Consider the following 27,593-nt stretch of genomic DNA (forward strand, 5'->3'; position numbering starts at 1 on the left):
CCGTCATTTCATTGCTGATCGTGGGAGCCTGCGGTGCACAAATTAACTGCTGCATTGTCTACATTACAACAGTGAAGTCAAGGGTTAGTTTTAGTTTCTTTCATCAGCCAGGGATGGAAAACCCATTCAACTGGGGTCATGTTCCAGATCAGGAGCTAAAGGCACTCACTGGATACTGTGCATGTCGGATGTCACAAATCTCACTCAGCCACTGTACCGCAACCCTCCCAGTACAGCAACCGACTCTATCCCCAACACTCCCACTCGATTCTGCCCCGTTATCTTATGCCTGATACGGCAACATTTATTTTCAAAATTTTGAACATTTTTTGAAATTTGATTTTGCACCAACTCCCAAATGATGTTTTTCTTCCAGGATTTTTATTTCCTTTCCTGGGTTGTTGCCCCCTCCTTATCCAGACAGCCTGAAGACAACAGAATTGAGTGTGGCTGAATGCCTCCCCACCCAGTCAAATAGCACACTCTCAGACCAGTTTCACATGATCAACGGCTGCAGTAGCAGAAGCTGCCAGCCCATGAGATACTTCATTGTGAGGCCAGGCTGCGCTTAACTGGCCAGGCAAGCAAAGTTGATCCCTGCATGCACAGTGCTGCCACTGAACACAAAACACACACACGCACAGACAAGGCAGGTTGTCGTGTATGTGAATCAGTGCAGGGCTCGACTCTCCTGTTCCCAAACAAAAACCCATCCAACAATTTATTCACCACCTTTCATTTTAGGCTGGTTTCACACCTCAGCTATTTTTCTGAAGATGTTCCTTTGGTTAAAGAAAAACCAGTTTAAAAAAAAAAAATAGTAAATCCAGTTCAGAGAACAGGAGAAAGAAAAAAGAGAAAAGTAGCTTTGAGACCGTGGGATTTTCTCCCTGTATCAAGCAGACAATGACCAACAGTTCACTGCTGTTGTGGGAGGAGCCTGCACTGTTCTCCAGGACTTGTGGTAAAATGACAACATTCACTTATCAGCCTGACAAGCTGAGCCTCTAATGGGCGGAAAGTTACAAAGAGCCAATCTGCTGGTTTGGATAAGTTAGACAGCACGGTGAGGCAGAGAAAGGCTGCAACTGTAGCTGCCTCTCCTCACTGTCCCTATATACAAACAGCGACTGACAAATTCCAGCATTTCTCAAGCATGGAACGGCCAAGCACTGAACTGCTCCACTTACCAAGAAGACGACAATCTTAACCCGCAGAAGTTCGTGTGCCACAGGCTGCTCACGCAAACTCAACATAAGCAGAGAGGAAATCCAGGTTAGCTGCAGTCAGTCCATTGGGATGAACAAATGTCTAATAGTATGTTTCTCATGGAATATTCTCCTTGTTATCTGAAGTTGAGAATATCGCAGACGATCACACATTCAGCTATTGGCTAGCTAAAGTCTGCTACTCACAGGTAAGGACGTTTACTGTGCAATTCACTCGCGGAATACAAGGATTTGTTTTTAAAATTTGCTTTAAAGTTTGAGAGGTTTTGTGTTAAAGTTACCAAGAATGTGTTGGCTTAAAATTCTGTGAAAGTGTGCGCTGCTGTGAGGCATAAAGAAGTGAGAAAAATGCACCAGTATTTCCGAAAGAAATTAAACATTTCAAAAGCTTTTGCTATTTAAGGTGGACAAATCAGTTCAAGATCCAGTGGTGTGGGCAGATGTTAAAGATCCCCAGGTCTCTACAAGATAGACAGGAATTCTCCCAAACTCCAGAGCAACATTCCCAACGGTGCCAGATAAAAATCACTCACTGCGCCCTCATATTCAACTACTTGCATGACTTCTCCCCTTACCCTGTCGGAAACCACCTCCATCCCTACGACCCTCCAAGATACCTGCACCCTCCAATTCTGCCTTCTCGCACACGACTGATATCTTTTCACCCACCATTGGCGGCTGTGCCTTCAGCTGCCGAGGCCAGAGGTTCTGGTATTCCCTCCCCAAACCCCTCCTCCTTTAATATGCTCCTTAAAACCCACCACACTCATGCCAAAATCTCCTTACATGGCTCCGCGTCAAAATTTATTCTAATAATGCTGTGACGCACCAGGGGACGATTTTCTGAGTTAAAGGCGCTATATAAATACAAGTTGTTGTGGGAGATTACTGGTACAGAATTTTCCTGCTAAACAGTTACTATCCTTCTAGAAGCATCGTTGCCTGTGGGCAAGAGGTTTTCATCTGTAAAAGGAACTGTACAAATAATAGGCATTTTTAAAAAGGTGATTTTTTTTCTCCAGATTGTAATAAACCAATGGATTTAATGGAGAACAGGACTGCAGGCTAATAGTAAAGTTGCTGGAAATACTGGAAACACAGTAGATGAGTGATTGAGGAGGGGGAAAGCTTCATATTGCAGCTGTGATCTTATCGAAACTAGTCTGCAGAATGAAGGGTCACATTCAAAACATTTGCCTTTGAAAGCTCAGTGACCTGGTTTCATTTCAGATTCGCAATATCTCTGTTTTTATCCTTATTTTGAAGCAACTGGAGAAAGATTGCTGTTTCCTCCCCCCTCGCCTCCCGAGGAGCTGGACACAAAACATCCCCGGGATAACTAGGGGGTTGCCAACACCCCCCCCCCCAGGATTTCCCTGGATTCTCCTGGAATTAAACATTCATTTCCAAAACAAACAGAGGCACTGCAAAAACATTTTTGTTTACTAGTTATACAAAGATTGGAGATGGGGTTAAAAGTTTGATTGGATGATTCTTTACTGTCAATCAGGCAACAGGGTCTGTTCATTTTCTGATTGGCTGTGGGAAGGCGGGCCATCGTGAGGATGGACGTGTCAGTTGACCAATGGCAGGAGTGTTGGGCGGGGCCAAGGGCAGAAAGTCATGTGACTAATCCTCCTGGAACGCATCCAACCAGAGTTGGCAACTCTAGTTCCAATACATTGTACTTGTTAACAAAAAGTTATAATTAACAGGCAGGAGGCTGTAATGTTTATCATTTGCATCCATTTTAAGAGAACATTAGCCTCATCGCCATGGAGATTATAGGGCCTAAGGCCCCTTCCAGGCACGGCCATTCTAGGAATGTTCTACAAGAGTGGATGCCTGGAAGTCTGGCCTCAAAACCCCACTCACCTCACTGGAAGCCTGGGGGGGGGGAAAAAAACCCTACAGACCTAACTGGCAATTGGATTACCAGCCAGGAGCTGCAGGCTGCACAGGGTGTTTCCTCATTGTGTTTTGGTGGATAAATCCTAAATCCCAACCCCCTGGGTCCATCCGTGTCAGCAACCAAGAACCTGGCAACCCAACACCACCATGGATTTAAATTTTGCGCGTGGTCTCTTGGCATCGATACAACTCAAAGGCGGCTCAATTCCCAGCTGTACATTTCTTTGTCTTTGTCCATGGCATCGTGGGCGTTGCTAGCAAGATCAACATTTATTGCCCATCCTTAATTGCCCTGGAGAGGATGGTGGTGAGCAGCTCGCTTAAACAGCTACAGCCCATGTGATATAGATACGGTAAGGGAGGGAGTTCCAGCATTTTGATAGTGAAGGAACGGCAATATAGTTCCAAGTCAGGATGGTGTGTGGCATGGAGGGGAACTTGCAGGTGGTGGTGTTCCCATGCATCTGCTGCCCTTGTCCTTCTAGTTGGTAGAAGTCACGGGTTTGGAAGGTGCTGTAGAAGGAGCCTTCGGTGAGTTGCTGCAGTGCATCTTGTAGATGGTACACACTGCTGCCACTGTGTGTCAGTGGTGGAGGGAGTGAGCGTTTAAGATGTTGGATGGGATGCCAATCAAGCGGGCTGCTTTGTTCTGGATGGTGTTGAGCTTCTTCAATGTTGTTGGAGCTGCACCCATCCAGGCAAATGGAGAGTATTCCATCACACTCCTGACTCGTGCCTTGTAGATGGTGAACAGGTTTTGGGGAGTCAGGAGGTGAGTTACTCACCACAGAATTCCTAGCATCTGACCTGCTCTTGTAGCCACAGTATTTATATGGCTGGTCCAGGTCAGTTTCTGGTTCAATGGTAATCCCCAGGATGGTGGGGGATTCAGCAATGATAATGCCATGGAACGTTAAGGGGAGATGGTTAGATTCTCTCCAGTTGGAGATGGTCATTGCCTGGTACTTGTGTGGCGTGAATGCTACTTGCCACTTATCAGCCCAAGCCTGGATATTGTCCAGGTCTTGCTGCATTTCTACACGGACTGCTTCAGTATCTGAGGAGTCGCGAATGGTGCTGAACATTGTGCAATCAGCGAACATCCCCACTTCTGACCTTATGATTGAAGGAAGGTCATTTTGATTCCCCTTTCAGCTTATTTTAATGACGAAAGCATCCAGACATTTTGTAAATTGTTTCGAGGCAGGGATTAGGAAATGGAAAGCGTGACCAAAACAGACAAAACTGTTCAGACATACAAGGGGCAATGGGGGAAAAAAAAAAAGTTTTTTTCCTAAAAATATCAGTAATAACAAATTTCTACCTCAATCACATCTCAAAACACCTCTCAGAAACTTGGAGGGAGGAAGAATGGAATTAGAAACACAAGAATATAATAAACACAGACAAATATTCTATAGGAATCTGTTGAAAGAAGGACAGGAGGTAAAAAGACATGGCAGTTTCAGTGAGTGAGTCATAGTAGTTTACTGGGTGAAGCAACAGCTGATTACAGAGCACAGAACAAGGAGCAAACACTGACCGACAGAAAGGTCGGAACCAGGACTGGCCGCCACAAGAATAAAACTTCTGCTGCAACCAGTGCTCATCTTGGAATTTTAATTGTTTCCCGCGTCTGAGCTGAGAATTCTCACTGTTTACATCAGGGTTATTTTATACACATCTAGTGCAGGATTCACTGCTAACATTCACCTGTACTGGGAATTTGACTCGGGCAGAGATCGCATCATATGGAAGGATAGCATGGACCATTTGATCTCCTAACATAGAAAATAGGAGCAGGAGTAGGCCATTCGGCCCTTCGAGCCCGCGCTGCCATTCATTATGATCATGGCTGTTCATCCAACTCAGTAACCTGTTCCAGCTTTTGCCCCACACCCTTTGATCCCTTTAGACCCAAGAGCTATATCTAACTCCTTCTTGAAAACAATGTTTTGGCCTCAATTGCTTTCTGTGGTAGCAAATTCCACAGGTTCACCACTCTCTGGGTGAAGAAATTTCTCCTCATCTCAGTCCTGAATAGTTTACCCCGTATCCTTAGACTATGACCCCTGGTTCTGGACTCCCTCACCATCGGGAACATCCTTCCTGCATCTACCCTGTCAAGTTCTGTTAGAATTTTATAGGTTTCTATGAGATCCCTCCTCACTCTTCTGAACTCCAGCGAATATAATCCCAACCGACTCAGTCTCTCCTCATACGTCAGTCCCGCCATCCCAGGAATCAGTCTGGTAAACCTTCGCTGCACTCCCTCTATAGCAAGAACATCCTTCCTCAGATAAGGAGACCAAAACAGCACACAATATTCCAGGTGTGGCCTGACCAAGGCCCTGTATAATTGCAACAAGACATCCCTGCTCCTGTACTCGAATCCTCTCACTATGAAGGCCAACATACCATTTGTCTTTTTTTAAACCACCAGCTGCACCTGCATGCTTACCTTCAGCGACTGGTGTACGAGAACACCCAGGTCTCGCTGCATATTCCCCTCTCGGTTTATAGCCGTTCAGATAATAATCTGCCTTCCTGTTTTTGCGACCAAACTGGATAACCTCACATTTATCCACATTATACTGCATTTGCCATGCATTAGCCCACTCACTCAACTTGTCCAAATCACCCTGAAGCCTCTCTGCATCCTCCTCACAACTCACTCTCCCACCCAGTTTTGTCTCATCTACAAATTTGGAGATATTACATTTAGTTCCCTCATTTAAATCATTAATGTATATTGTGAATAGCTGGGGTCCTAGCACCGATCCCTGCGGTACCCCACTAGTCACTGCCTGCCATTTGGAAAAAGACCCAGTTATCCCTACTCTGTTTCCTGTCTGCCAACCAATTTTCTATCCATTGCAATACACTACCCCCAATCCCATGCGCTTTAATTTTACACGCTAATCTCTTATGTGGGACTTTGTCCTCTTGTTGGCCCAGGGCTTTTCTCTGATTTTTTTTTACCTCTCCTAGGGAATTAATTACATGTCTCCAGGGTTGTGGTGGGGGTTGGGTTCAGAGAGCAGAGAGGGGTAAGAAGTGTTCACTCATGATGTTCCAGCCTTCCTGGGTACAAACAGGATCGCTGAACCTGCTGGGCTTTTCCCGTCAGTCATCTTCAGATGTTCACAAACTGCCAACATCCATCCATCTTGGGGCTTATTACTGCTTCCCTCAACTGCCAGTCTATCGTTGGGTCTCATGCGATTCAATAACGTTTTGTCAAACACCTCAATTGCTGGAGGATCACTTCAAATTGGGACCACCAACCTTTTAATATCTATGTGGACCCAGGCAGTAAGGGACAGCTATTCAACCAGAGAATGCATCACAACTGAGTACAATCCTTGCCCACGATCCATACACACACTTTCCAGCAAGACTCAGTGGACGATGATTAGGGGTGGGAACCTTGACTGATGTTTCCGTTCATCGACTAATCCCTGGGACACCTGGCTAACTGGAAGTCCCCTGTGCTTATCCTTCATTTTATAAACTTCGCACCACCAGGCAACATTCCACAAAGTATGCAAGATGTCAAACTGATTGACTTGTGACTATGGCCTAGAACAAACACATTGCAACTTCAAAGAATTTCACCCTTATTTTTCACCCAGTGGGGTCTTGATCAGGAGGGTCGCACATTCTTATTCAAATTTCAACAATCACGCAAGAATAACCCAACAGCGTACAGTCAACACAACACGCAGAAAGTAAAAGCAAAATACTGCGGATGCTGGAAATCTGAAACAAAAACAAGAAATGCTGGAATCACGCAGAAAGTAACACCGGATAAAAACCCTCAGCAAAACTGTGCACTGTAAAGCTGAGAAAGTCATTGACCCATTTGCACCAACATGTACACCATCCCAGAATGGAATGAAAAGAACTTGTATTTAATCGGACACATTATTGCATCACCAACTCTTTGTCCTCCTGGTATTTTGGAATATTTTTAATGAGACCGAGGCATAGTTAATGGAAGCAGGTTGAGTCAACCTTGATAGAGATGGAATGAATAACCCATGCTGTTTCATTCACTATTCTATCCTATCCTTCCATATTAACCAGCCACTCTAACAAATTGTTGCAATTCAAGGAGGTACAAATAGTGAGTTTTGCGCCTGCCCTTTCTGTAACTGATGGTATACGATCTGTACAAGCTGCTTTTCTTGAGATGATCAGGAGAGATTTCATTGCCTTTGGATTATAAACAGACCTCGACAGGATATAAACACTGACTACATTCACAAACACCCTGCACAATAACAGACAGACAATCTCAGACACAATTCACAGGACAGCATTCTCTTCCAACACCCCTGGAACCAAGCTTTTTGAATACATAAGCATTTTTATGAATTGTTTTGCTAAAAGCACATCCCTTCCTGCTGGGGTTTGTCAGAGGACACAGCCACCAGGAAGTCTGGCTGACATCCGAGGGTGCTGCTTCAAGTGAGATACTGTCCAAGTACAGTGACGTCCTTCTTTCCCACCCTCCCAGTGGCCCCGCGCCCCATTAATGGCCTTTGCCTTGATTGACATTTGGACCTTTCCCATTCAGGAACGGACACAGGGACAGTTATAAATATTGCAATGACTTTTTGGACTTGCGATAAAAACTTGTATTTATCTAGCAACTTTTACATAGTAAAACATCCCGAGGCCTGCCACAGGAGCATTATCAGGAAAAAAAATTGACAGCAAACATAAGAATGAGACATTAGGACAGGTAACTTGGTCAAAGGGGTAGGTGTTCAGGAGCATCTTAAAAGGAGGAGACTGTGAGGCGGAGAGGGTTGGGGAGGGAATTCCAGAGCTCAGGGACCCGGGCAGCTGAAGGCTCGGCTGCCAATGGTGGAACAATTAAAATCGGGGATGCGCAAGAGGCCAGAATTGGAGGAACGCAGAGACCTCAAGGTTGTAGGGGGTTAACAGATAGGGAGGGGTGAGGCTATGGAAGGATTTGAAAATAAGGATGAGAATTTCAAAATCATCCTCCTCTCCAAATATTCCTCCTCTGGGTATGATTCCATAGTTGTCAGTCTCCAGGACAGTCCCTGTGAATAAGCCATCCAACATTGGAAAGCCTTGCAGGCAAAATGAGTGTTGTTGCTGAGGTGGGGAGAAAAGATGGCCCACAAACAAAAACACACATGTGCGCTTTGATCTAGTTTTTAAAAAAGATTCTTTTGTTTCCTTGCAGATTTTGAAGCTTCTGGCTCTTACAGCTCGACTGAACGATGCTGAAACTCATCGTCAGCCTCACCATCCTGACTGGGTTAGCAGGAGCTGAAGAGGCTTCCACAAAAACAGCTTCCAGCACGCAGGCAGAGACAGGGGAGCCCAACAATCGGTTTGCACGATCCCCAGAGAGTCCAGCAGCCAGCAGGTGTACTTACACCTTCATCGTCCCACAGCAACGACTCACTGGGCCCATCTGCCTGAGCACCAAGAACCCAGGGACTGGAAACAGCAGTGTGAACCAGAGCGAGTTACAGGCTCTCCGCCAGGAGATGAGAGAGCAGCAACAGCAAATCGAGGACCTCAGGCAGATGGTGAAGGTGGATGGAGGCATGGTCAACGAGGTGAAGTTCCTGCGGAAAGAAAACCACAACATGAACTCCAGGGTGTCTCAGCTCTACACCCAGCTGTTGCACGAGATCATCCAGAAGAAGGACGACTCTCTGGAGATCTCCCAGCTGGAGAACAAGGTGCTCAACGTCACGGCCCAGGTGCTGAGGCTGTCGAGCAGGTACAGGGACTTGGAACGCAAATACTCAGCCCTCACCTCCCTCATGAACAACCAGAGCCGCACCATAGCCGAGCTGGAGCAACAGTGTAGACAGATGTCCCCACTACACCAGCAGCAGCTCAATCAACAGGTAAAAGGACTCGAGTCACTATTCAATGAGATGATTATTGATTATTGTCCTCAATGCTGAAGATACAAACTGGCCTCTCAATACTCACTGAACAGAAATTCCCTGTTTCACTTTCCCCTCCTCACACCATTCCAACCAGGAGGAGGAGGAGAGGCTGATCGGCCTTTAGGGACCAGCTGCCCTCTAACTTCACGGCACTGGAGCAGGAACTCACGCAATTGAGGGTTCAAAACTCCCATCATGTCAAGTTGTGAATTTCGTTGGTAATATTGGTGGGCTAACATCAAAGAAAAAGTGACCGGATTGTCATAAAACACTCAATTGGTTCAATAATTTCCTTCAGGGAAAGTGCCCTCCGATGCCAGTCCCACTATACGATTGGCTCAATGCGCTCAGGAGATGGCCAGGCAAACTCTTCAGTTGCACCAACAGTTGTTACCATCAAGGCAGCGAGGGATGGGTAATAAATGTGGCCTTGTTCTTGGGAGATGGATGGGTGGGCGGAGAGAGAGGCGGGGGAGGGAGAGGGGGAGGGAGGCGGGGAGGGAGAGGGAGAGGGGGGCGGGAGAGGGAGAGGGGGGCGGGGAGGGAGAGGGGGAGGGGGGCGGGGAGGGAGAGGGGGAGGGAGGCGGGAGAGGGGGAGGGGGGCGGGAGAGGGGGAGGGGGGCGGGGAGGGAGAGGGGGAGGGGGGCGGGGAGGGAGAGGGGGAGGGGGGCGGGGAGGGAGAGGGGGAGGGGGCGGGGGAGGGGGAGGGGGAGGGGGAGGGGGAGGCGAGAAGGGCGGGGAGGGGGAGGCGAGAAGGGCGGGGAGGGGGAGGCGAGAAGGGCGGGGAGGGGGAGGCGAGAAGGGCGGGGAGGGGGAGGCGAGAAGGGCGGGGAGGGGGAGGCGAGAAGGGCGGGGAGGGGGAGGCGAGAAGGGCGGGGAGGGGGAGGCGAGAAGGGCGGGGAGGGGGAGGCGAGAAGGGCGGGGAGGGGGAGGCGAGAAGGGCGGGGAGGGGGAGGCGAGAAGGGCGGGGAGGGGGAGGCGAGAAGGGCGGGGAGGGGGAGGCGAGAAGGGCGGGGAGGGGGAGGCGAGAAGGGAGGGGAGGGGGAGGCGAGAAGGGAGGGGAGGGGGAGGCGAGAAGGGAGGGGAGGGGGGAGGCGAGAAGGGAGGGGGAGGGGGAGGCGAGAAGGGAGGGGAGGGGGAGGCGAGAAGGGAGGGGAGGGGGAGGCGAGAAGGGAGGGGAGGGGGAGGCGAGAAGGGAGGGGAGGGGGAGGCGAGAAGGGAGGGGAGGGGGAGGCGAGAAGGGAGGGGAGGGGGAGGCGAGAAGGGAGGGGAGGGGGAGGCGAGACGGGAGGGGAGGGGGAGGCGAGACGGGAGGGGAGGGGGAGGCGAGAAGGGAGGGGAGGGGGAGGCGAGAAGGGAGGGCGGAGGGGGAGGCGAGAAGGGAGGGCGGAGGGGGGAGGCGAGAAGGGAGGGCGGAGGGGGAGGCGAGAAGGGAGGGCGGAGGGGGAGGCGCAGGGGGGCGGAGGGGGAGGCGCAGGGGGGCGGAGGGGGAGGCGCAGGGGGGCGGAGGGGGAGGCGCAGGGGGGCGGAGGGGGAGGCGCAGGGGGGCGGAGGGGGAGGCGCAGGGGGGCGGAGGGGGAGGCGCAGGGGGGCGGAGGGGGAGGCGCAGGGGGGCGGAGGGGGAGGCGCAGGGGGGCGGAGGGGGAGGCGCAGGGGGGCGGAGGGGGAGGCGCAGGGGGGCGGAGGGGGAGGCGCAGGGGGGCGGAGGGGGAGGCGCAGGGGGGCGGAGGGGGAGGCGCAGGGGGGCGGAGGGGGAGGCGCAGGGGGGCGGAGGGGGAGGCGCAGGGGGGCGGAGGGGGAGGCGCAGGGGGGCGGAGGGGGAGGCGCAGGGGGGCGGAGGGGGAGGCGCAGGGGGGCGGAGGGGGAGGCGCAGGGGGGCGGAGGGGGAGGCGCAGGGGGGCGGAGGGGGAGGCGCAGGGGGGCGGAGGGGGAGGCGCAGGGGGGCGGAGGGGGAGGCGCAGGGGGGCGGAGGGGGAGGCGCAGGGGGGCGGAGGGGGAGGCGCAGGGGGGCGGAGGGGGAGGCGCAGGGGGGCGGAGGGGGAGGCGCAGGGGGGCGGAGGGGGAGGCGCAGGGGGGCGGAGGGGGAGGCGCAGGGGGGCGGAGGGGGAGGCGCAGGGGGGCGGAGGGGGAGGCGCAGGGGGGCGGAGGGGGAGGCGCAGGGGGGCGGAGGGGGAGGCGCAGGGGGGCGGAGGGGGAGGCGCAGGGGGGCGGAGGGGGAGGCGCAGGGGGGCGGAGGGGGAGGCGCAGGGGGGCGGAGGGGGAGGCGCAGGGGGGCGGAGGGGGAGGCGCAGGGGGGCGGAGGGGGAGGCGCAGGGGGGCGGAGGGGGAGGCGCAGGGGGGCGGAGGGGGAGGCGCAGGGGGGCGGAGGGGGAGGCGCAGGGGGGCGGAGGGGGAGGCGCAGGGGGGCGGAGGGGGAGGCGCAGGGGGGCGGAGGGGGAGGCGCAGGGGGGCGGAGGGGGAGGCGCAGGGGGGCGGAGGGGGAGGCGCAGGGGGGCGGAGGGGGAGGCGCAGGGGGGCGGAGGGGGAGGCGCAGGGGGGCGGAGGGGAGGCGCAGGGGGGCGGAGGGGGAGGCGCAGGGGGGCGGAGGGGGAGGCGCAGGGGGGCGGAGGGGGAGGCGCAGGGGGGCGGAGGGGGAGGCGCAGGGGGGCGGAGGGGGAGGCGCAGGGGGGCGGAGGGGGAGGCGCAGGGGGGCGGAGGGGGAGGCGCAGGGGGGCGGAGGGGGAGGCGCAGGGGGGCGGAGGGGGAGGCGCAGGGGGGCGGAGGGGGAGGCGCAGGGGGGCGGAGGGGGAGGCGCAGGGGGGCGGAGGGGGAGGCGCAGGGGGGCGGAGGGGGAGGCGCAGGGGGGCGGAGGGGGAGGCGCAGGGGGGCGGAGGGGGAGGCGCAGGGGGGCGGAGGGGGAGGCGCAGGGGGGCGGAGGGGGAGGCGCAGGGGGGCGGAGGGGGAGGCGCAGGGGGGCGGAGGGGGAGGCGCAGGGGGGCGGAGGGGGAGGCGCAGGGGGGCGGAGGGGGAGGCGCAGGGGGGCGGAGGGGGAGGCGCAGGGGGGCGGAGGGGGAGGCGCAGGGGGGCGGAGGGGGAGGCGCAGGGGGGCGGAGGGGGAGGCGCAGGGGGGCGGAGGGGGAGGCGCAGGGGGGCGGAGGGGGAGGCGCAGGGGGGCGGAGGGGGAGGCGCAGGGGGGCGGAGGGGGAGGCGCAGGGGGGCGGAGGGGGAGGCGCAGGGGGGCGGAGGGGGAGGCGCAGGGGGGCGGAGGGGGAGGCGCAGGGGGGCGGAGGGGGAGGCGCAGGGGGGCGGAGGGGGAGGCGCAGGGGGGCGGAGGGGGAGGCGCAGGGGGGCGGAGGGGGAGGCGCAGGGGGGCGGAGGGGGAGGCGCAGGGGGGCGGAGGGGGAGGCGCAGGGGGGCGGAGGGGGAGGCGCAGGGGGGCGGAGGGGGAGGCGCAGGGGGGCGGAGGGGGAGGCGCAGGGGGGCGGAGGGGGAGGCGCAGGGGGGCGGAGGGGGAGGCGCAGGGGGGCGGAGGGGGAGGCGCAGGGGGGCGGAGGGGGAGGCGCAGGGGGGCGGAGGGGGAGGCGCAGGGGGGCGGAGGGGGAGGCGCAGGGGGGCGGAGGGGGAGGCGCAGGGGGGCGGAGGGGGAGGCGCAGGGGGGCGGAGGGGGAGGCGCAGGGGGGCGGAGGGGGAGGCGCAGGGGGGCGGAGGGGGAGGCGCAGGGGGGCGGAGGGGGAGGCGCAGGGGGGCGGAGGGGGAGGCGCAGGGGGGCGGAGGGGGAGGCGCAGGGGGGCGGAGGGGGAGGCGCAGGGGGGCGGAGGGGGAGGCGCAGGGGGGCGGAGGGGGAGGCGCAGGGGGCGGAGGGGGAGGCGCAGGGGGGCGGAGGGGGAGGCGCAGGGGGGCGGAGGGGGAGGCGCAGGGGGGCGGAGGGGGAGGCGCAGGGGGGCGGAGGGGGAGGCGGAGGCAGATCTTTTGATGGCACAGAGAACAATGTCAGGAATGAGTTTTCGATCCGGTCCCATTCGGAGGGAACAGGGTCTGTCACACACAGCTGATGGTTAATTTGAACAATTTTGTGTCTTTGACATTGGTTTCTATACTCCACAGCCCAATGTTTATGGGTTTGTAAAGTTAAGTTGGCCATATGGACAGTCTATGTTGATTGGGATGAAAGGCATTCACAATTTCTGCTTTGCATCAATAGAATAAAGTAGAACAAAGTGAGACACAAGAGTGTGCTACCATGAGCGGTTTTAAATCAACCATGTCTTCCACTGGATATAAAGATATAACGTAGAGCACTTGTGTAGTCAGATAGCTCAAGGAGTCGCTATTCCCGAAAGCCACGCCATGTGGTCCTGGGAACAAAGGCTGCTCATCACATGACCGGTCGTTTCCAGGTCCAGTATCCGTTATCTGTGACTCACCTGATATTACAGCCCATAATTCCCCCACACTGCATTCTTCGGATAATGGCCCATGCAGAATGTGTGTCTTGTTCAGCAACACTGTGCAGACAATACCACATACACCAGAACACGGAGTAATCCTAGAAAGCAGAAAGTCCCAGGTCCAGGGCAGAGTCACTCAGTCTGAGAGCAGGGGTAGTGGTTGTGGTGTTGCAGTCTGTCTGAATATTTCTGGGCTCAGCAAATGAGAAAGAAAATGTCTTCTTCTTTGGCCTCCTTGTCTCGAGAGACAATGGGTAAGCGCCTGGAGGTGGTCAGTGGTTTGTGGAGCAGTGCCTGGAGTGGCTATAAAGGCCAATTCTAAAGTGACAGACACTTCCACAGGTGCTGCAGATAAAATTGGTTGTTGGGGCTGTTACACAGTTGGCTCTCTCCTTGTGCTTGTCTTTTTTCCTGCCAACTGCTAAGTCTCTTCGACTCACCACACTTTAGCCCCGCCTTTATAGCTGTCCACCAGCTCTGGCAATCGCTAGCAACTGACTCCCACGACTTGTGATCAATGTCACAGGACGTCATGTCGCATTTGCAGACTTCGTTAAAGCGGAGACATGGACGGCCGGTGGGTCTGATACCAGTGACGAGCTCGTTGTACAATGTGTCCATGGGGGATCCTGCCATCTTCCATGTGGTTCACATGGCCAAGCCATCTCAAGTGCCGCTGGCTCAGTAGGGTGTATATGCTGGGGATGTTGGCCGCCTCGAGGACTTCTGTGTTGGAGATACGGTCCTGCCACCTGATGCCAAGGATTCTCCGGAGGCAGCGAAGGTGGAATGAATTGAGGCATCGCTCTTGGCTGACATACATTGTCCAGGCCTCGCTGTCGTAGAGCAAGGTACTGAGGACACAGGCTTGAAACACTCGGACTTATGTTCCGTGTCAGTGCGCCATTTTCCCACACTCTCTTGGCCAGTCTGGACATAGCAGTGGAAGCCTTTCACATGTGCTTGTTGATTTCTGCATCGAGAGACAGGTTACTGGTGATAGTTGAGCTTAGGTAGGTGAACTCTTGAACCACTTCCAGAGCGTGGTCGCCGATATTGATGGATGGGGCATTTCTGACATCCTGTCCCATGATGTTCGTTTTCTTGAGGCTGATGGTTAGGCTAAATTCAGTGCAGGCAGCCGCAAACCTGTCGATGAGTCTCTGCGGACACTCTTCAGTGTGAGATGTTAATGCTGCATCGTCAGCAAAGAGAAGTTCCCTGATGAGGACTTTCCGTACTTTGGTCTTCACTCTTAGACGGGCAAGGTTGAACAACCAGCCACCTGATCTTGTGTGGAAGAAAATTCCTTCTTCTGAAGACTTGAACGCATGTGAGAGCAGCAGGGAGAAGATCCCAAAAAGTGTGGGTGCGAGAACACAGCCCTGTTTCACGCCACTCAGGATAGGAAAGGGGTCTGATGAGGCGCCGCTATGCTGAATTGTGCCTTTCATATTGTCATGGAATGTGGTGATGATACTTAGTAGCTTTGGTGGAAATCCGATCTTTTCTAGTAGTCTGAAGAGACCACGTCTGCTGAGGAGGTCCAAGGCTTTGGTGAGATCTATGAAAGCAACATAGAGGGGCATCTGTTGTTCGTGGCATTTCTCCTGTATCTGAAGGGAGAACAGCATGTCAATGGTGGATCTCTCTGCTCGAAAGCCACACTGTGCCTCAGGGTAGACACGCTCAGCCAGCTTCTGGAGCCTTTTTAAAGCGACTCGAGCGAAGACTTTCCCCACTATGCTGAGCAGGGAGATTCCACGGTAGTTGCTGCAGTCACCGCGGTCACCCTTGTTCTTAGAGGGTGATGATATTGGCATCGCGCATGTCCTGTGGTACTGCTCCCTCATCCCAGCACAGGCAAAGCAGTTCGTAGAGTGCTGAAAGTATAGCAGGGCTAGCACGCGATTATTTCAGGGATAATGCCGTCCTTCCCAGGGACATTTCCGCTGGCTAGAGAATCAATGGCATCACTGAGTTCCAATTTTGTTGGCTGTGCGTCCAGCTCATCCATGACTGGCAGAGACTGGACTGCATTGAGGGCGGTCTCAGTGACATTTTCCCTGGAGTACAGTTGTAAGTAATGCTCAACCCAGCAGTCCATTTGCTTGCGTTGGTCAGTGATTGTGTCCCTGATTTAGATTTGAGGGGGGACGATCTTCTTGATGGCTGGCCCAAAAGCTCTCTTAATGCCATCATACATTCCTCTAAGGTTTCCAGTGTCGGAGGCCAGCTGAATATGACTGCATAGGTGTTGCCAGTAGTCATTTGCACAGCGCCTGGCTGTTCTTTGCGCAGTACTTCTGGCAGCTTTAAGTGCTACGGATGTTAACTCGCTGGGGGCTTTCTTGAAGTTCAACAGTGCAAAGCGCTTAGCGGCTATGACAGGTTCCAGCTCTCCAAAGTGAGATTGAAACCAGTCTGTATTCTGCTTCTCACGTTTGCCAAAGGTGGTCATTGCTGAGTCATAGATGGCGTCTCTGATGTGGGCCCACTTGGTCTCTGCATCCCCTGTAGGAGTGTTTTGAAGGGCTTTTTCAAGTGAATTTAGAAACTTATGTAACAGCTGTGGATAAGAAATTCTGCTAGTGTTGATGAGCGGGTGGCCCTTCTGCTTAGAGTGAGGCAACTTCTTTGGTTTGAGTCTAACCTTGCTGCACACCAGGGAGTGGTCGGTGTCACAGTCCGCACTGTGGAAGCTGCGTGTGATTTGAACGCTGTTTAAAGAGGCTTGCCTTGTGACGATGAGGTCCAGCTGGTGCCAATGTCTTACTCCTCATTAATACACAACCATTCCTATTGGAAAACAGATGTGGAAGGGGAGAACAGAATGGCACACACAGCAGTGATGCCCTTTATGATCAAATAACTCATCAGCATGTTCCTTCTAAGCACACATTCATCTTGGGCCCAGGTATCCAAAGGCAGCCAGATCCCGTGGAAGTGTATCCCCAGTGAGGGTCAGTGGCAGGAGGATGGGGAGGGGCCTCAGTATGTAACCAAGGTGATACAGGATGTCTAGCTAGATGACCCTGTTCCCCAGCCTGCATCAATACCTCTGAGCAGGTGTGCAGGAAGACTAATCTTTACATCCAGTAGAAGACACAGCTGATTTAAAACTGTTTGTGGTAGCACACTCAGTCTGTCCGGATGTTCTTTGTTCAATTGGTGCAAAGCAGAAACTGTGAATTGCCTTTCATCCCGATCAATATACAGTGCAGATAGCACGAGTACAATGCAGATCAGGAAGTCTGCATTGGATAAACTGTCGGTGCAGGGCTCAGTCATACAATGGCACAACACATCACCCATCAACAAACTGCTCCTCATGGCTGTACATTGTAAAGCTGTACCCTGCACTAATGGTCTAACCCAATGTGGTCTCTTCCGCACACAAATCATGGTAAAACCTGTCCTTGGCTCTAGACCTTTCCCCCAGCTGTCAATGTCCCTGCACTCCTGCATTGGGAGTTATGCAGGAAGTATTCTCCATTGAGTATTTGGCAGTTCTATGTACTAGTCTCTACCTGGGGTTTGTGCTTTTACCAGCAGGCGCCAGGACAGCCATTGCTTGTCGCTGTCATACCCAACAGTCTGAATGGAAGTAGCAACAGGAGCAAGGGCTTGCTGTCTGGAAATGAAATCCTGAGGGATCAGATATACAGTGTGGCACAGGACAGGCTGAAGAGAACAGAACAGCCTCCTCCCACTACAGTTCCAATGATGACTACAACCAAAACGCCCGGTGAGTGAACAGTGCAACTGTAAGTATTGTCTCTAACCTCTCACTCACTCAAGTGAGAATTCAACTCATAGTTCACCAGCACCGGATCCCACCATACTTCATAAACATCTTTTCCTGCTAATCAATTAGGAGACATTTCCTATAAGCTTCCAATAATGTCACAGTCCACAAGAGCATTTTGCTCAAAACTTTCAATGCATCCAACTAACTCCAAGTAACTAGTCAAAGTGAAGAACTCCTCAGCATCAGTCTCAGATTTGTCCATCACCAGATTGAGTGCATGTCCCTCTGGTCTAATAGTCAAGACTCACTGAAGTAAATGTCCTAGATTTATATTTTCTATACAATTCTAGCTTTTGTACCTCGAGGCCCCCTCCCATTGACCCCTTTGTAAGTGTGAAGTTCCCAGGCACCTATAACTAAATTATTTATTCCTACATCTGAACTGTGACATGTACCATTTGCTCATGTAGTGTGATGCACTTTCCATCCTTCACCAGATCATTGCCTTGTACAGTATCCGGTTATCAGTTATCCTACATAGAGTCATACAGCACAGAAACAGGCCCTTCGGCCCATCGTGTCTGTGCCAGCCATCAAGCACCTAACTATTCTAATCCTATTTTCCAGCACTTGGCCCGTAGCCTTGTATGCTATGGCGTTTCAAGTGCTCATCTAAATACTTCTTAAATGTTGAGGGTTCCTGCCTCTACCACCTCTTCAGGCAGTGTGTTCCAGATTCCAACCTCCCTCTGGGTGAAAAATCTTTTCCTCAAATCCCCTCTAAACCTCCTGCCCCTTACCTTAAATCTCTGCCCCCTGGTTATTGACCCCTCTACCAAGGGAAAAAGTTTCTTCCTATCTAACCTATCAATGCCCCTCATAATTTTGTATACTTCAATCATGTCCCCCCTCAGCCTTCTCTGCTCTAAGGAAAACAACCCTAGCCTTTTCAGTCCCTCTTCATAGCTGAAATGCTCCAGCCCAGGCAACATCCTGGTGAATCTCCTCTGCACCCAGAGTTATACAGCACAGAAACAGGCCCTTCGGCCCATTGCGTCTGTGCCGGTCATACAGCACCCAACTATTCTAATCCCATATTCCTGCACTTGGCCCGTAGCCTTCTATGCTATGGCGTTTCAAGTGCTCATCTAAATACTTAAATGTTGTGAGGGTTCCTGCCTACATTTCAAACACAGGAGATGAAGAGATCACAAGTTAGAAGTTGAGGAGAGTGAAAAGACTCACTTATGTAAAAACCATGTGGTGGGTGGAGAGTGTGCGGGAGGAGGGGAGTTTGGATCGATAGTTCCCAAAGCTCTCCCCCACTGGGGGTTTTCCTCATCTCCATGTCTGTGTCTCTTGTAGACTCGGATAGTGAACGATTGTTGTGATTGGTCAAGATATTGTTGGATGATCTGATGGCCAGGATGGTAGAAGATAAACTAAATAGACCCGGGTCTTGTTTCATCGAGCAATTCCTGCGTTTGAATACTAGTGCATAGAGAGGAGGAAAATATCCTTCAAAGTAATCCTGATTTCTCAGTCAGCTGTCACACTGCCAAAAACAAACAAGCAGTCATTGTGGCAGACACACTCATGCTGCCTCTGGATATTCATGACCCAATTCTTCCTGCTCCCAATTAAACCTCATCATTTCTCCCTCTTCCCCTGCTCCATGGAGGAGTCTTAAAGACATACATCAATTGTCCCATGTAATCTGTAAGCCCCAATCTTGCAGGGTCCATTTCAATCAGATTTACCGAATTTTAAAATGTTGCTCCTCCAAGTCTGGATTATGACATCGTAGCAGCATTCATCCCATTGAGCCGAGACTGCCAGAAAAATGAAGGGCAGCCGCATAGCAGGGTCCTCGAGGGCACTCAGTACCAGCGAGGAGGAAAGGGGGAAACCTGGGGCTTCATCCCTTACTCACCGACATAAAACAAAACCGTCCCTGAACAAATTAGTGATTAACAGGAGGTGAAGTCCTAACAAATGTCTGAAGATCAAAGTGTTTAAATGTGTTGTAAAGTATCTTAAAGGACAAGGGAGAAACAAAAGATAAAACCAGGTCATTACTGTTCTGTGGCGATGGGAACATTCTGAACTTTGGTTAATTGCCACTCATTTCTCAGATAACAAAGCAAGCTACTGGCGACAGCTATTAGACTCATTTTCTGTGATCATAGACCACAGCCATCACAGAAAAGGACTGAAAATAACATGGAACCATACAATACAGCTGTTCCCACAGCTCTAACAATGTAGTGACCACTGACCTCAAAACTACACGTAAACCGCAATTCCTTTGTACCAGCTCACAACGTACGGTCATCAACTGAGCAGAGACTCAGGCCCCACTCTACACAGAAACACAGCCCATGTTAGCACTGCGTCAGTGGGTTGGTGCGGCTCAGTGTTTTGGCCTGGCCTGGGTCACATTAGCTCAGCTGCCGACACTGCCAACTCAGATTCACATCCAGCAAGATACTGACGGAGTGCAGCATTGCCACAAGTGCTGTCGTCCGATGAAAGATTAATTTCCACTTCAACAGGCAGGCAAAGATCGGTGACACGGTTTGAAGAACAGCATCTTCTGGTCAATATTCTTCCCCCAACCACCAAAAACCGAATAACTGCTGATCCATCTCATTGCTGTTCCCGAGATTATGCTGGGCACAAAATGGTTACATCTGCCCACAAAACACTCACCCCACTTCCAGCCAATCCATTGCAGCTGAAGTTCTTTGGAGATGTTTCAGACACAAGATGTTGTTCAATAGATGGAAGTTTTTGTTCTTTGTCAAATCCAGTTCTCATCTCTTGCTCCCTCTGTGAGCACAGTTTTTCCATAGGGTGGGGGCACAGTAATTGCTTTGCTCCCAAGAACGAACATGGTGTTAAAGAAAAGGTTGTGAGTGATGAAACCCATCAGGCGTTACAGTGTGATTTCTTGACCAGGTCCCTGGAAAGATTGTCTCCATGTTTTGGAAGATGGTCATGGATCCAATGGAATCTACTTGGTCAAACCAAAAACCGTCAACCGACTGATGCAGGTGTGGTGTGAACAGCAAGATCCCGGCGGCTGGACAGTCATCCAGAGGCGGCAAGATGGCTCGGTCAATTTTTTTAGGACTTGGGAAAATTACAAGGTTAGTTAAGTCGGAGCCGATTGCCAGAGTCTGTTCTCATGTCCCTCTCCAGATAGTGGGTTTTGCCATCAGTTGCCGAGCTGTGTGTCTGACTCAGTTACCCTCGAAATAATTAATAAGGAAACTAGTATTTGAGAAAAGAAGTGCCTTTCACATGACGGAAAATGTTGTAAAGTAAAAAGGAGGGGGGTTTGTGTGGAGCAGGAAGTAGGGCAGATTTGGGTTGCTTGACCCAAGTAGTGTCCTAGTGACAGGGTTTGAAGGTGCAGGAAAGTATTTGCCTGGTGACTGGGTCTAAGGAGCAAACTGGGAGGACAGTGGCAAGATGAGAGAGAGGCCAATCGTCAATGATGGTGGAGAAAGAGGGTAGCAGTATAGGCAAGGGGAGAGGAGTTAGCCCACAGAGCCATGTAAAAACGAGGATGAAGATGATAAACTACTAGTGGAGGCAACACCAATGAAGGTCACTGAGAGTAGCACTGACTGTAGCAGTGACAGTGGTGCAGGATAGGATAACGACAGCAATAACTCCTGAACTAAGTAAAGCTTTGGACGTGGAGCATTGTAGGAAACAAGCTTTGAGGTGAGGAAGTGGACACGCGTTTCGGTGGTGGAAGAAAACATGTTTGATAATGAGCCAAGTGCAGATTAGAACCAGGCTTTTTAAAAAGACCCAAAACTAAGAGTTTCAACTTGAAACACCAGAACAACTTCATGTAAAGGAGCTAAACTGGACAAGTAATGAGAGGAACTACAGTATCAAGCTTAAAATACTTGCCTTTCAAAGCACCTAAAGCCTCTTTCCAATGATATGGTGCACAAAAGGGCAAGTAATCAATAAATAGTCTTTGTTTTCATTTGCAGCAAGGCTTTGGGAACATAGATGGCGAATACTGGCTGGGTTTAGAGAACATCTACTGGCTGACCAACCAAGACAACTACAAGTTGCTCATCCTCATGGACGACTGGCAGGGGAGGAGAGTGTTTGCAGAGTATGACAACTTTCGCGTGGAAGCAGAGGCAGACTTCTACAGGCTCAGATTAGGCCACTACCGCGGGAATGCTGGAGACTCCTTATCCTGGCATAACGGCAAACAATTCACCACACTGGACAGAGATCGGGACCTGTATATAGGTAGCGTATTCCACGGAGTTATAGTACATTTTCAAGAAAGGTTAACAAAAATACACTGAACAGAGACGAGGAGAAAGTACTGGGAAATGTACAGGCCAGTCAGTATGAAATGGACAAGTGAATGGGGCCCATGAATGGATGCATAATTGGATGTCTTTAAGAGAATGTGTCTGCTCTGTACATTTCACTTGTTATTTCAGTTTTCCAGCATTTTTATTTTTCCCCCTTCCATTTCGAACACTAGGAAGCTAGGATAATATTTTAGGGAGATTACCAATGATTTAAGAGTTCCCAACTGTGATCGTAATCAACTGTAATGTTACTGGAGTGTACAGAAATGAGGGGGGATAGGTTAGATAAGGTAGTGTGTGTATTGCTTTTAAGTGCAGCTGTCACTTTGACCCATTTAAAAACATCTGCCTTTCCAAGAAGACAATAAACCAAGGCCTCATCTGCCATTTTAAGGTGGGCAGAAAAGATCCCATGGCACTATTTAAAAGAAACAAAGTGATTCCTGACAACGCAGCCAGCCACTGACATCATCAGGCTACTCCAGGGTGCGCACATGAGCAGACCGGCTCCTGCTCCCTGCACGTGCGCTGTGTTCCAACTTGCCAGGACCGGTTAGCGCATGTGTCGATGACATCATCGCATGACGTATGCATCTTCGGGCAGCACGCCTGGTCGGCCTCTGCGCATACGCTTTACGCGTACAGCAATGCAACGCCAACGGGTATTCACCCATGCGTCAAGCTCCGCTACCCACCCCCCCACCCTCACTGCTCTCTCCGGCTGCTCCGCTCTTTCCACCGCTTCGCTCCCCCTCTCGCTGTTCTCTGCGGCCGCTCTGCTCCCCCCCCCCCGCCCCCGCCCCGCTGCTCTCTCCGGCCGCTCCGTTCCTCCCCTCTTAAAGAAAAGCAGGGGAGTCCTGCCTGTGTCCTGACCAATATTTATCCCTCAACCAACATTGCTAAAAAAAATAGAAGGATCTGGTCATTGATCTTATTGCTGCTTGTGGGAGCTTGCTGTGCACAAATTGGCTGTCGCTTTTCCTTTATTACAACAATGACTACACTTTGAAAAGTATTTTGCTGGCTGTAAAGTGCTTTGGGCCATCCTGAGGTCGTGACAGGTGCTATGGAAATGTACGTCTTTTTTTTTCTTGGTCCTGTCCACAAAGGAAGTTTAACTCAGGAGTTTGATCGTCTCTCCTTGGGAAACCAGAGGTGGTTCTGGTTCTGGTGGAGAAATGATTGCCTGCATTGTTCAAGCACATGGTTCTCCATTACTCACTGAAGGAGTGAGAATATTGGCAGCTGTTAGAGCTGAAGGCAAAAGGACAATCTCCCCACAGGTAAATGGGTAGGAATGAGAAGCGGGTCAGCACGAAATATCACAGCTTCTCATAGCATAGTGGGAGGTTTTATAGACTAACGATCGAGTGGGAGAGATAAAAGGGATGACCCATTCTCCTGCCCAATTTATCAGTTTTTGTTAAGATTGTAGTGCTTTATAAAATCGCTGACTCGACGCCTTGACTTCTTTAGATGCAGCTGTGCCTTGGAGGCCGAGAGGGTTTTTTTTTTTATTTGTTTGTGGACATTGCTGTCTAAGCTAGCATTTATTGCCCAACCCCGAGTTGCCTAACTGAGTGGCTTGCTCGGCCATGTCAGAGGGCATTTAAGAGTCAACCCCATTGCTGTGGGTCTGGAGTCATATGTAGGCCAGACCAGGTAAGGACGGCAGATTTCCTTCTCTAAAGGGCTTGAGTGAACCAGATGGGTTTTTACAACAATCAACAATGGTTTCATGGTCACCATTAGACTAGCTTTAAATTCTAGATTAATTGGATTCAAATTTTACCATCTGCCTGGGCTTCAGATTACTATCCAGTGACATTAACACTACACCACTGCCTCCCCAAACTGGGGGGGGGAGCTCTTCAGCTGCAGCTGGTAGACCAGTTGGGCAACAGAATGAACGAGAGGCAGGGCATCATGGAGAGCGATAACACTCAACTTAAAAATCAATGCACAGGGCCAAAACTTGTTTTTTAAAATTACATTTCAAGACGTAGAGGCAATCATAAATCTGAAGTTTATTCTAGGATTAAAAATAGTCAACGCAGTCATAACTTTTGGAACAAAGTTCGAAATTGAAAATAAAAAACACATTTTGTTTCCAAGCCCCAGTTTATCCTGACATTTCAGGAGCTGTGAGATAAGTGAAACAATTCACTTTTTCACATTTTAAGAGCAATTCCTGACCAGATTAGCAAAGCAAACCTCCCAAACTAAAACTTGCAAATCAAAGACTATACCAAGAAGAAAAAAACAGGAAGCTTCTGCTTATCCAACACATTCCCTGAGTGGAGGACACCCCAGGCCACTTTGCAGCCAAATGAATTACCTTTTGTAGAACAGTTACTGATGTAATGCAAAGAACAAGAGGCCATTTCACCTATCAGGCCTGTTCTGTTATTCAATTCGATCAGGGCTGATTTGTATCTCAACTCCATTTCCCTTGATGCCTTTACAGTCCCAAAAATCTATGACCCCCAGCATCCACAGCCTTTTGGGGAGGGAGGGGGAAAGATATCAGATTTCCACTAGCCTTTGTGTGGATAAGTGCTTCCTGATTTCATTCCTAAATGGCTGAGATTTGAGATTACCTCGGGTGAATTACAGAGTGTGAATCTGGACACCTTTTCATGTACGTCATAGCCTTGCTCATTGGCGTCCGTGTGCTTCTTTTCAAGGTAACTGCGCCCACTATCAGAAAGGAGGTTGGTGGTACTACACCTGTGCACACTCAAACCTGAATGGAGTGTGGTATAAGGGCGGGCACTATCGCAGCAAGTACCAAGATGGCGTTTACTGGGCTGAATTCCGTGGTGGTGCCTACTCTTTGAAAAGAGTAGTGATGATGATACATCCAAACTAGACACTGCTGTAATATATTCACTCAGCTTTACAAAATGGGATTACAATAACATTTGCCTGCATGTTATTGTCAGACACCTCTGTATACTTTTTAAATATTGTGTTATACAATGACCGTTTTATAAGCGAAGTTACAGACAACAGAACTACCTACTTAGAGTATAATATGTCTTGCTGAGGCTAAAGTAGATCCAAAGCAACATGGGAATGTCTATCCTGCTCTATGACACATGAATGCTCCAGGAATGTAGCGGGGGAAGGAGCAAGCTCACAGAAAATCACACGATCACTTTCTGGCCTCTCCAGTGTCCTGCAGCTTTCCCCTTCCCATGTGAACACACTCAAAAAAATATATGGGCAAACAACAAACCACTAGATTAGAGCTCATTAATTATTAAAACAGTTATGTCCCAGACACTTAAATTAGTTGTAGTGTCTTTTTAGTGAAATGTACATCTTAGAAAGGTCAGGAAACTAGAACCTAAAACTATGCTGATTCACCCTGGTTAATGCTTCCCAGCCTTGGCTCTTTATGCTAATTGTAAGGTTGCTACAGGTAGGAGAGTTTGACAGTCTTAACGCAGGTTAAAGTGAGCATGGTGCCCAGAACACAAAACAGCCCTGATTGGATACGGAGTTGGGTCACAAAGGTGCAAGTGACACATGGATGAGCATCCTGAGAGGTTTGGGGGTTGTAGGGAGGGGAGGGATGGTCAGGAGTCAATGTATATTGTTGGGATAGAGTACGAGGGGATTTACCCTGCAGCCAGACTTGCTACACCTGACTTGGAGTGTTTGATGTAGCGACTTGGTGCCAGAAACAGGAACGTGTTCACTTGCTCAGCGTCAACATCCCTCACCTGAATTTACAAAAAAAAAAATCCACCGGAAAAAAAAAACAAAATACATTTAGAGCTAATATACAGGACTGACTTCAAACCTGTAAACTCATTTTGGGGTTTTCACTGATCACTAGGAGGAGTGGCCAGAGATCCATTAGGAAGACAGGAACAGGAAGGAGGCCATTCAGCCCCTCGAGCTTGTCCCACCATTCAGTAACATCCTGGCTGATCTGTCTCTCAGCTCCATTCCCCCTCCTTTGATTCCATTCCCCTGAATACTCTTACCAACAAAACTCAGTTCTGATGAAAAGTCACTGACCTGAAACGTTAACTCGGCTTCTCTCTCCATAGAGAGCATTTGTTTTAATTTCAGATTTTCAGCAGCCTCAGTCTTTTGCTTTTGCAAAACTTTATCAATCTTAGTTTTGAAGTTTTCAGTTGACCCCAATCTCAACAGCTTTTTGGGGGAAAGAGGTCCAGATTTCCACTATCCTTTGTGTGAAGAAGTGCTTCCTGACATCACCCCTGAACAGCCTGGCTCTAACTTTAAGGTTCTATCTCCTCATGACTTGCTCCCTCACCAGAGGAAATGGCTTCTCCCTCTCCCCTATCAAAAGCCTTTGATCGTATTAAACACCTTGATTAAATCATCTCTTAATCTTCTATGCATAAAGAAATACTAGCCGAGTATATACAACCGGTCTTCAGTTTAACCCTTTTAGCCCCAGTAATGTTCTGGTGAATCACTAATCTCTGTACTCAGAGTCCTAGTGACCACCATCTGCAAGTTTACTATCCACAGGTTCAGCCACGTAATCGACTGTTATCTTCTGTTTGAGCCAGGACGCACTAAGGGATGCAACAGCTGGCCCTGAAACCCTTGTAGCTCCAGAACAGGCCACCAGGAGGTGATCAAGAGCAGCCAGCTCCCAGTGGACTGGTCTCCAATCTTCAGCTCTCCCCACGGGTAGTGGCAATGATTTCCACTAAGTGAAATGTACCACAGGGCATCTATATACCAGATAACATTAAAGCAGCACTCTGCATGGAAGCTAATCATTAGGATGCACAGTCAATGACTCTAGTTTATATAATCTGCTAGATCTTTTAAAGATGGAGACTTCTCCCGGCTATTTACTAGAAACCTGACATTTAATAGAGATTCTCAGCCTAAATATTAATCTGTCAATTGTTTATGTTTTGTTCACACTTCCGAGCTCTATAAAAAAAAAACACTAAAAATTTGAATAAAAGACTTTGTGCTGTAATATGCTCCAGATTTTTGGCGTAGATCAGGGAGTTAAACACTGGACAATGTGGGTGTGAAACTTGCAGTCGTGTGTTGGCCACACACCTGAGTAACTGCCTCAATACCATAGACCAAGATGGTTAAAAGTGCTGACCGTGTCCACTTGGAGCAGAGGGAAAGACGCATTGTCTAGTTACTGCTCAGGCATTCTCTCACTCATTGCTGGAGTGACTGAGATGGGTTTTCCAATAACTTCAGACTCTTTAGATCAGAAGCAGACAATAGGAAATAAATAGCAGAAAAAGGGTTGGGGGTGGGGGTGGGGTGGAATGTAAATACACAGGAACAGGTTGCCATGGTTACAGCTTCACATCCAATAGTGACCGTTGGCCAAATTCCTTTCGACAGTTCTCCCAGCTTACGAACATACAAATTAGAAGTAGGCCATTCGGCCCCTCAAGCCTGCTCTGTCATTCAATAAGATCATGGCTGATCTGTTTGTGTCTCAAATTCCACACTCCCATCTACCCCCGATAACCTTTGATTCCCTTACCTAACAAGAATCTATCTACCTCCGCCTTACAAATATTCAATGCCCCCACCTCGACCACCTTCTGAGGCAGAGAGTTCCAAAGTCGCACAACCCTCAGAGGAAAAATGTCTCCATCTCTGTCCTAAAAGGGCCACCCCTAATTTTAAAACAGTGCCCCCTAATTCTGGACTCCCCCACAAAAGGAAACATCCTTTCTACATCCTCCTTGTCAAGACCATTCAGAATCTTATAAACTTCAATCAAGTCTCCCCTCACTCTTCTAAACTTCAGGTGAAAACAAATCCAATCTGTCCAACTTTTCCTCATAAGACAACCCGCTCATTCCAGGTATCAATCTAGTAAACCTCCTCTGAACTGCCTCCAACGCATTTACATCCTTCCTTAAATAAGGAGACCAAAACTGCACACAGTATTCGAGATGTGGTCTCACCAATGCCCTGTATAATTGAAGCAT

The 27,593-nt window shown here is 50.6% G+C and overlaps 2 protein-coding genes across 3 annotated transcripts in view; one reads left to right on the plus strand and one right to left on the minus strand.

Annotated features, from left to right (window-relative positions):
* Positions 1-27,593, minus strand: part of LOC137355771 (ras-specific guanine nucleotide-releasing factor RalGPS2-like) — a 56,197-nt gene that overhangs the window by 13,075 nt on the left and 15,529 nt on the right. The window lies entirely within an intron of this gene.
* Positions 993-26,605, plus strand: angptl6 (angiopoietin-like 6). 2 transcript variants are annotated; one of them, XM_068021269.1, is made up of 6 exons: positions 993-1,417; positions 8,365-9,043; positions 17,068-17,263; positions 20,228-20,418; positions 21,283-21,553; positions 24,312-26,605. In XM_068021269.1, exons 2-6 carry the CDS (start codon positions 8,402-8,404, stop codon positions 24,494-24,496), a joined length of 1,485 nt encoding a protein of 494 aa, XP_067877370.1. In that variant the 5' UTR covers positions 993-1,417; positions 8,365-8,401; the 3' UTR covers positions 24,497-26,605. The 2 variants fall into 2 exon arrangements, with proteins under 2 accessions (XP_067877370.1, XP_067877371.1); XM_068021270.1 differs by having other exon boundaries at positions 17,071-17,263.

This window comes from Heterodontus francisci, chromosome 43 (assembly GCF_036365525.1).
Source record: "Heterodontus francisci isolate sHetFra1 chromosome 43, sHetFra1.hap1, whole genome shotgun sequence".
Taxonomy (NCBI): Eukaryota; Metazoa; Chordata; class Chondrichthyes; order Heterodontiformes; family Heterodontidae; genus Heterodontus; species Heterodontus francisci.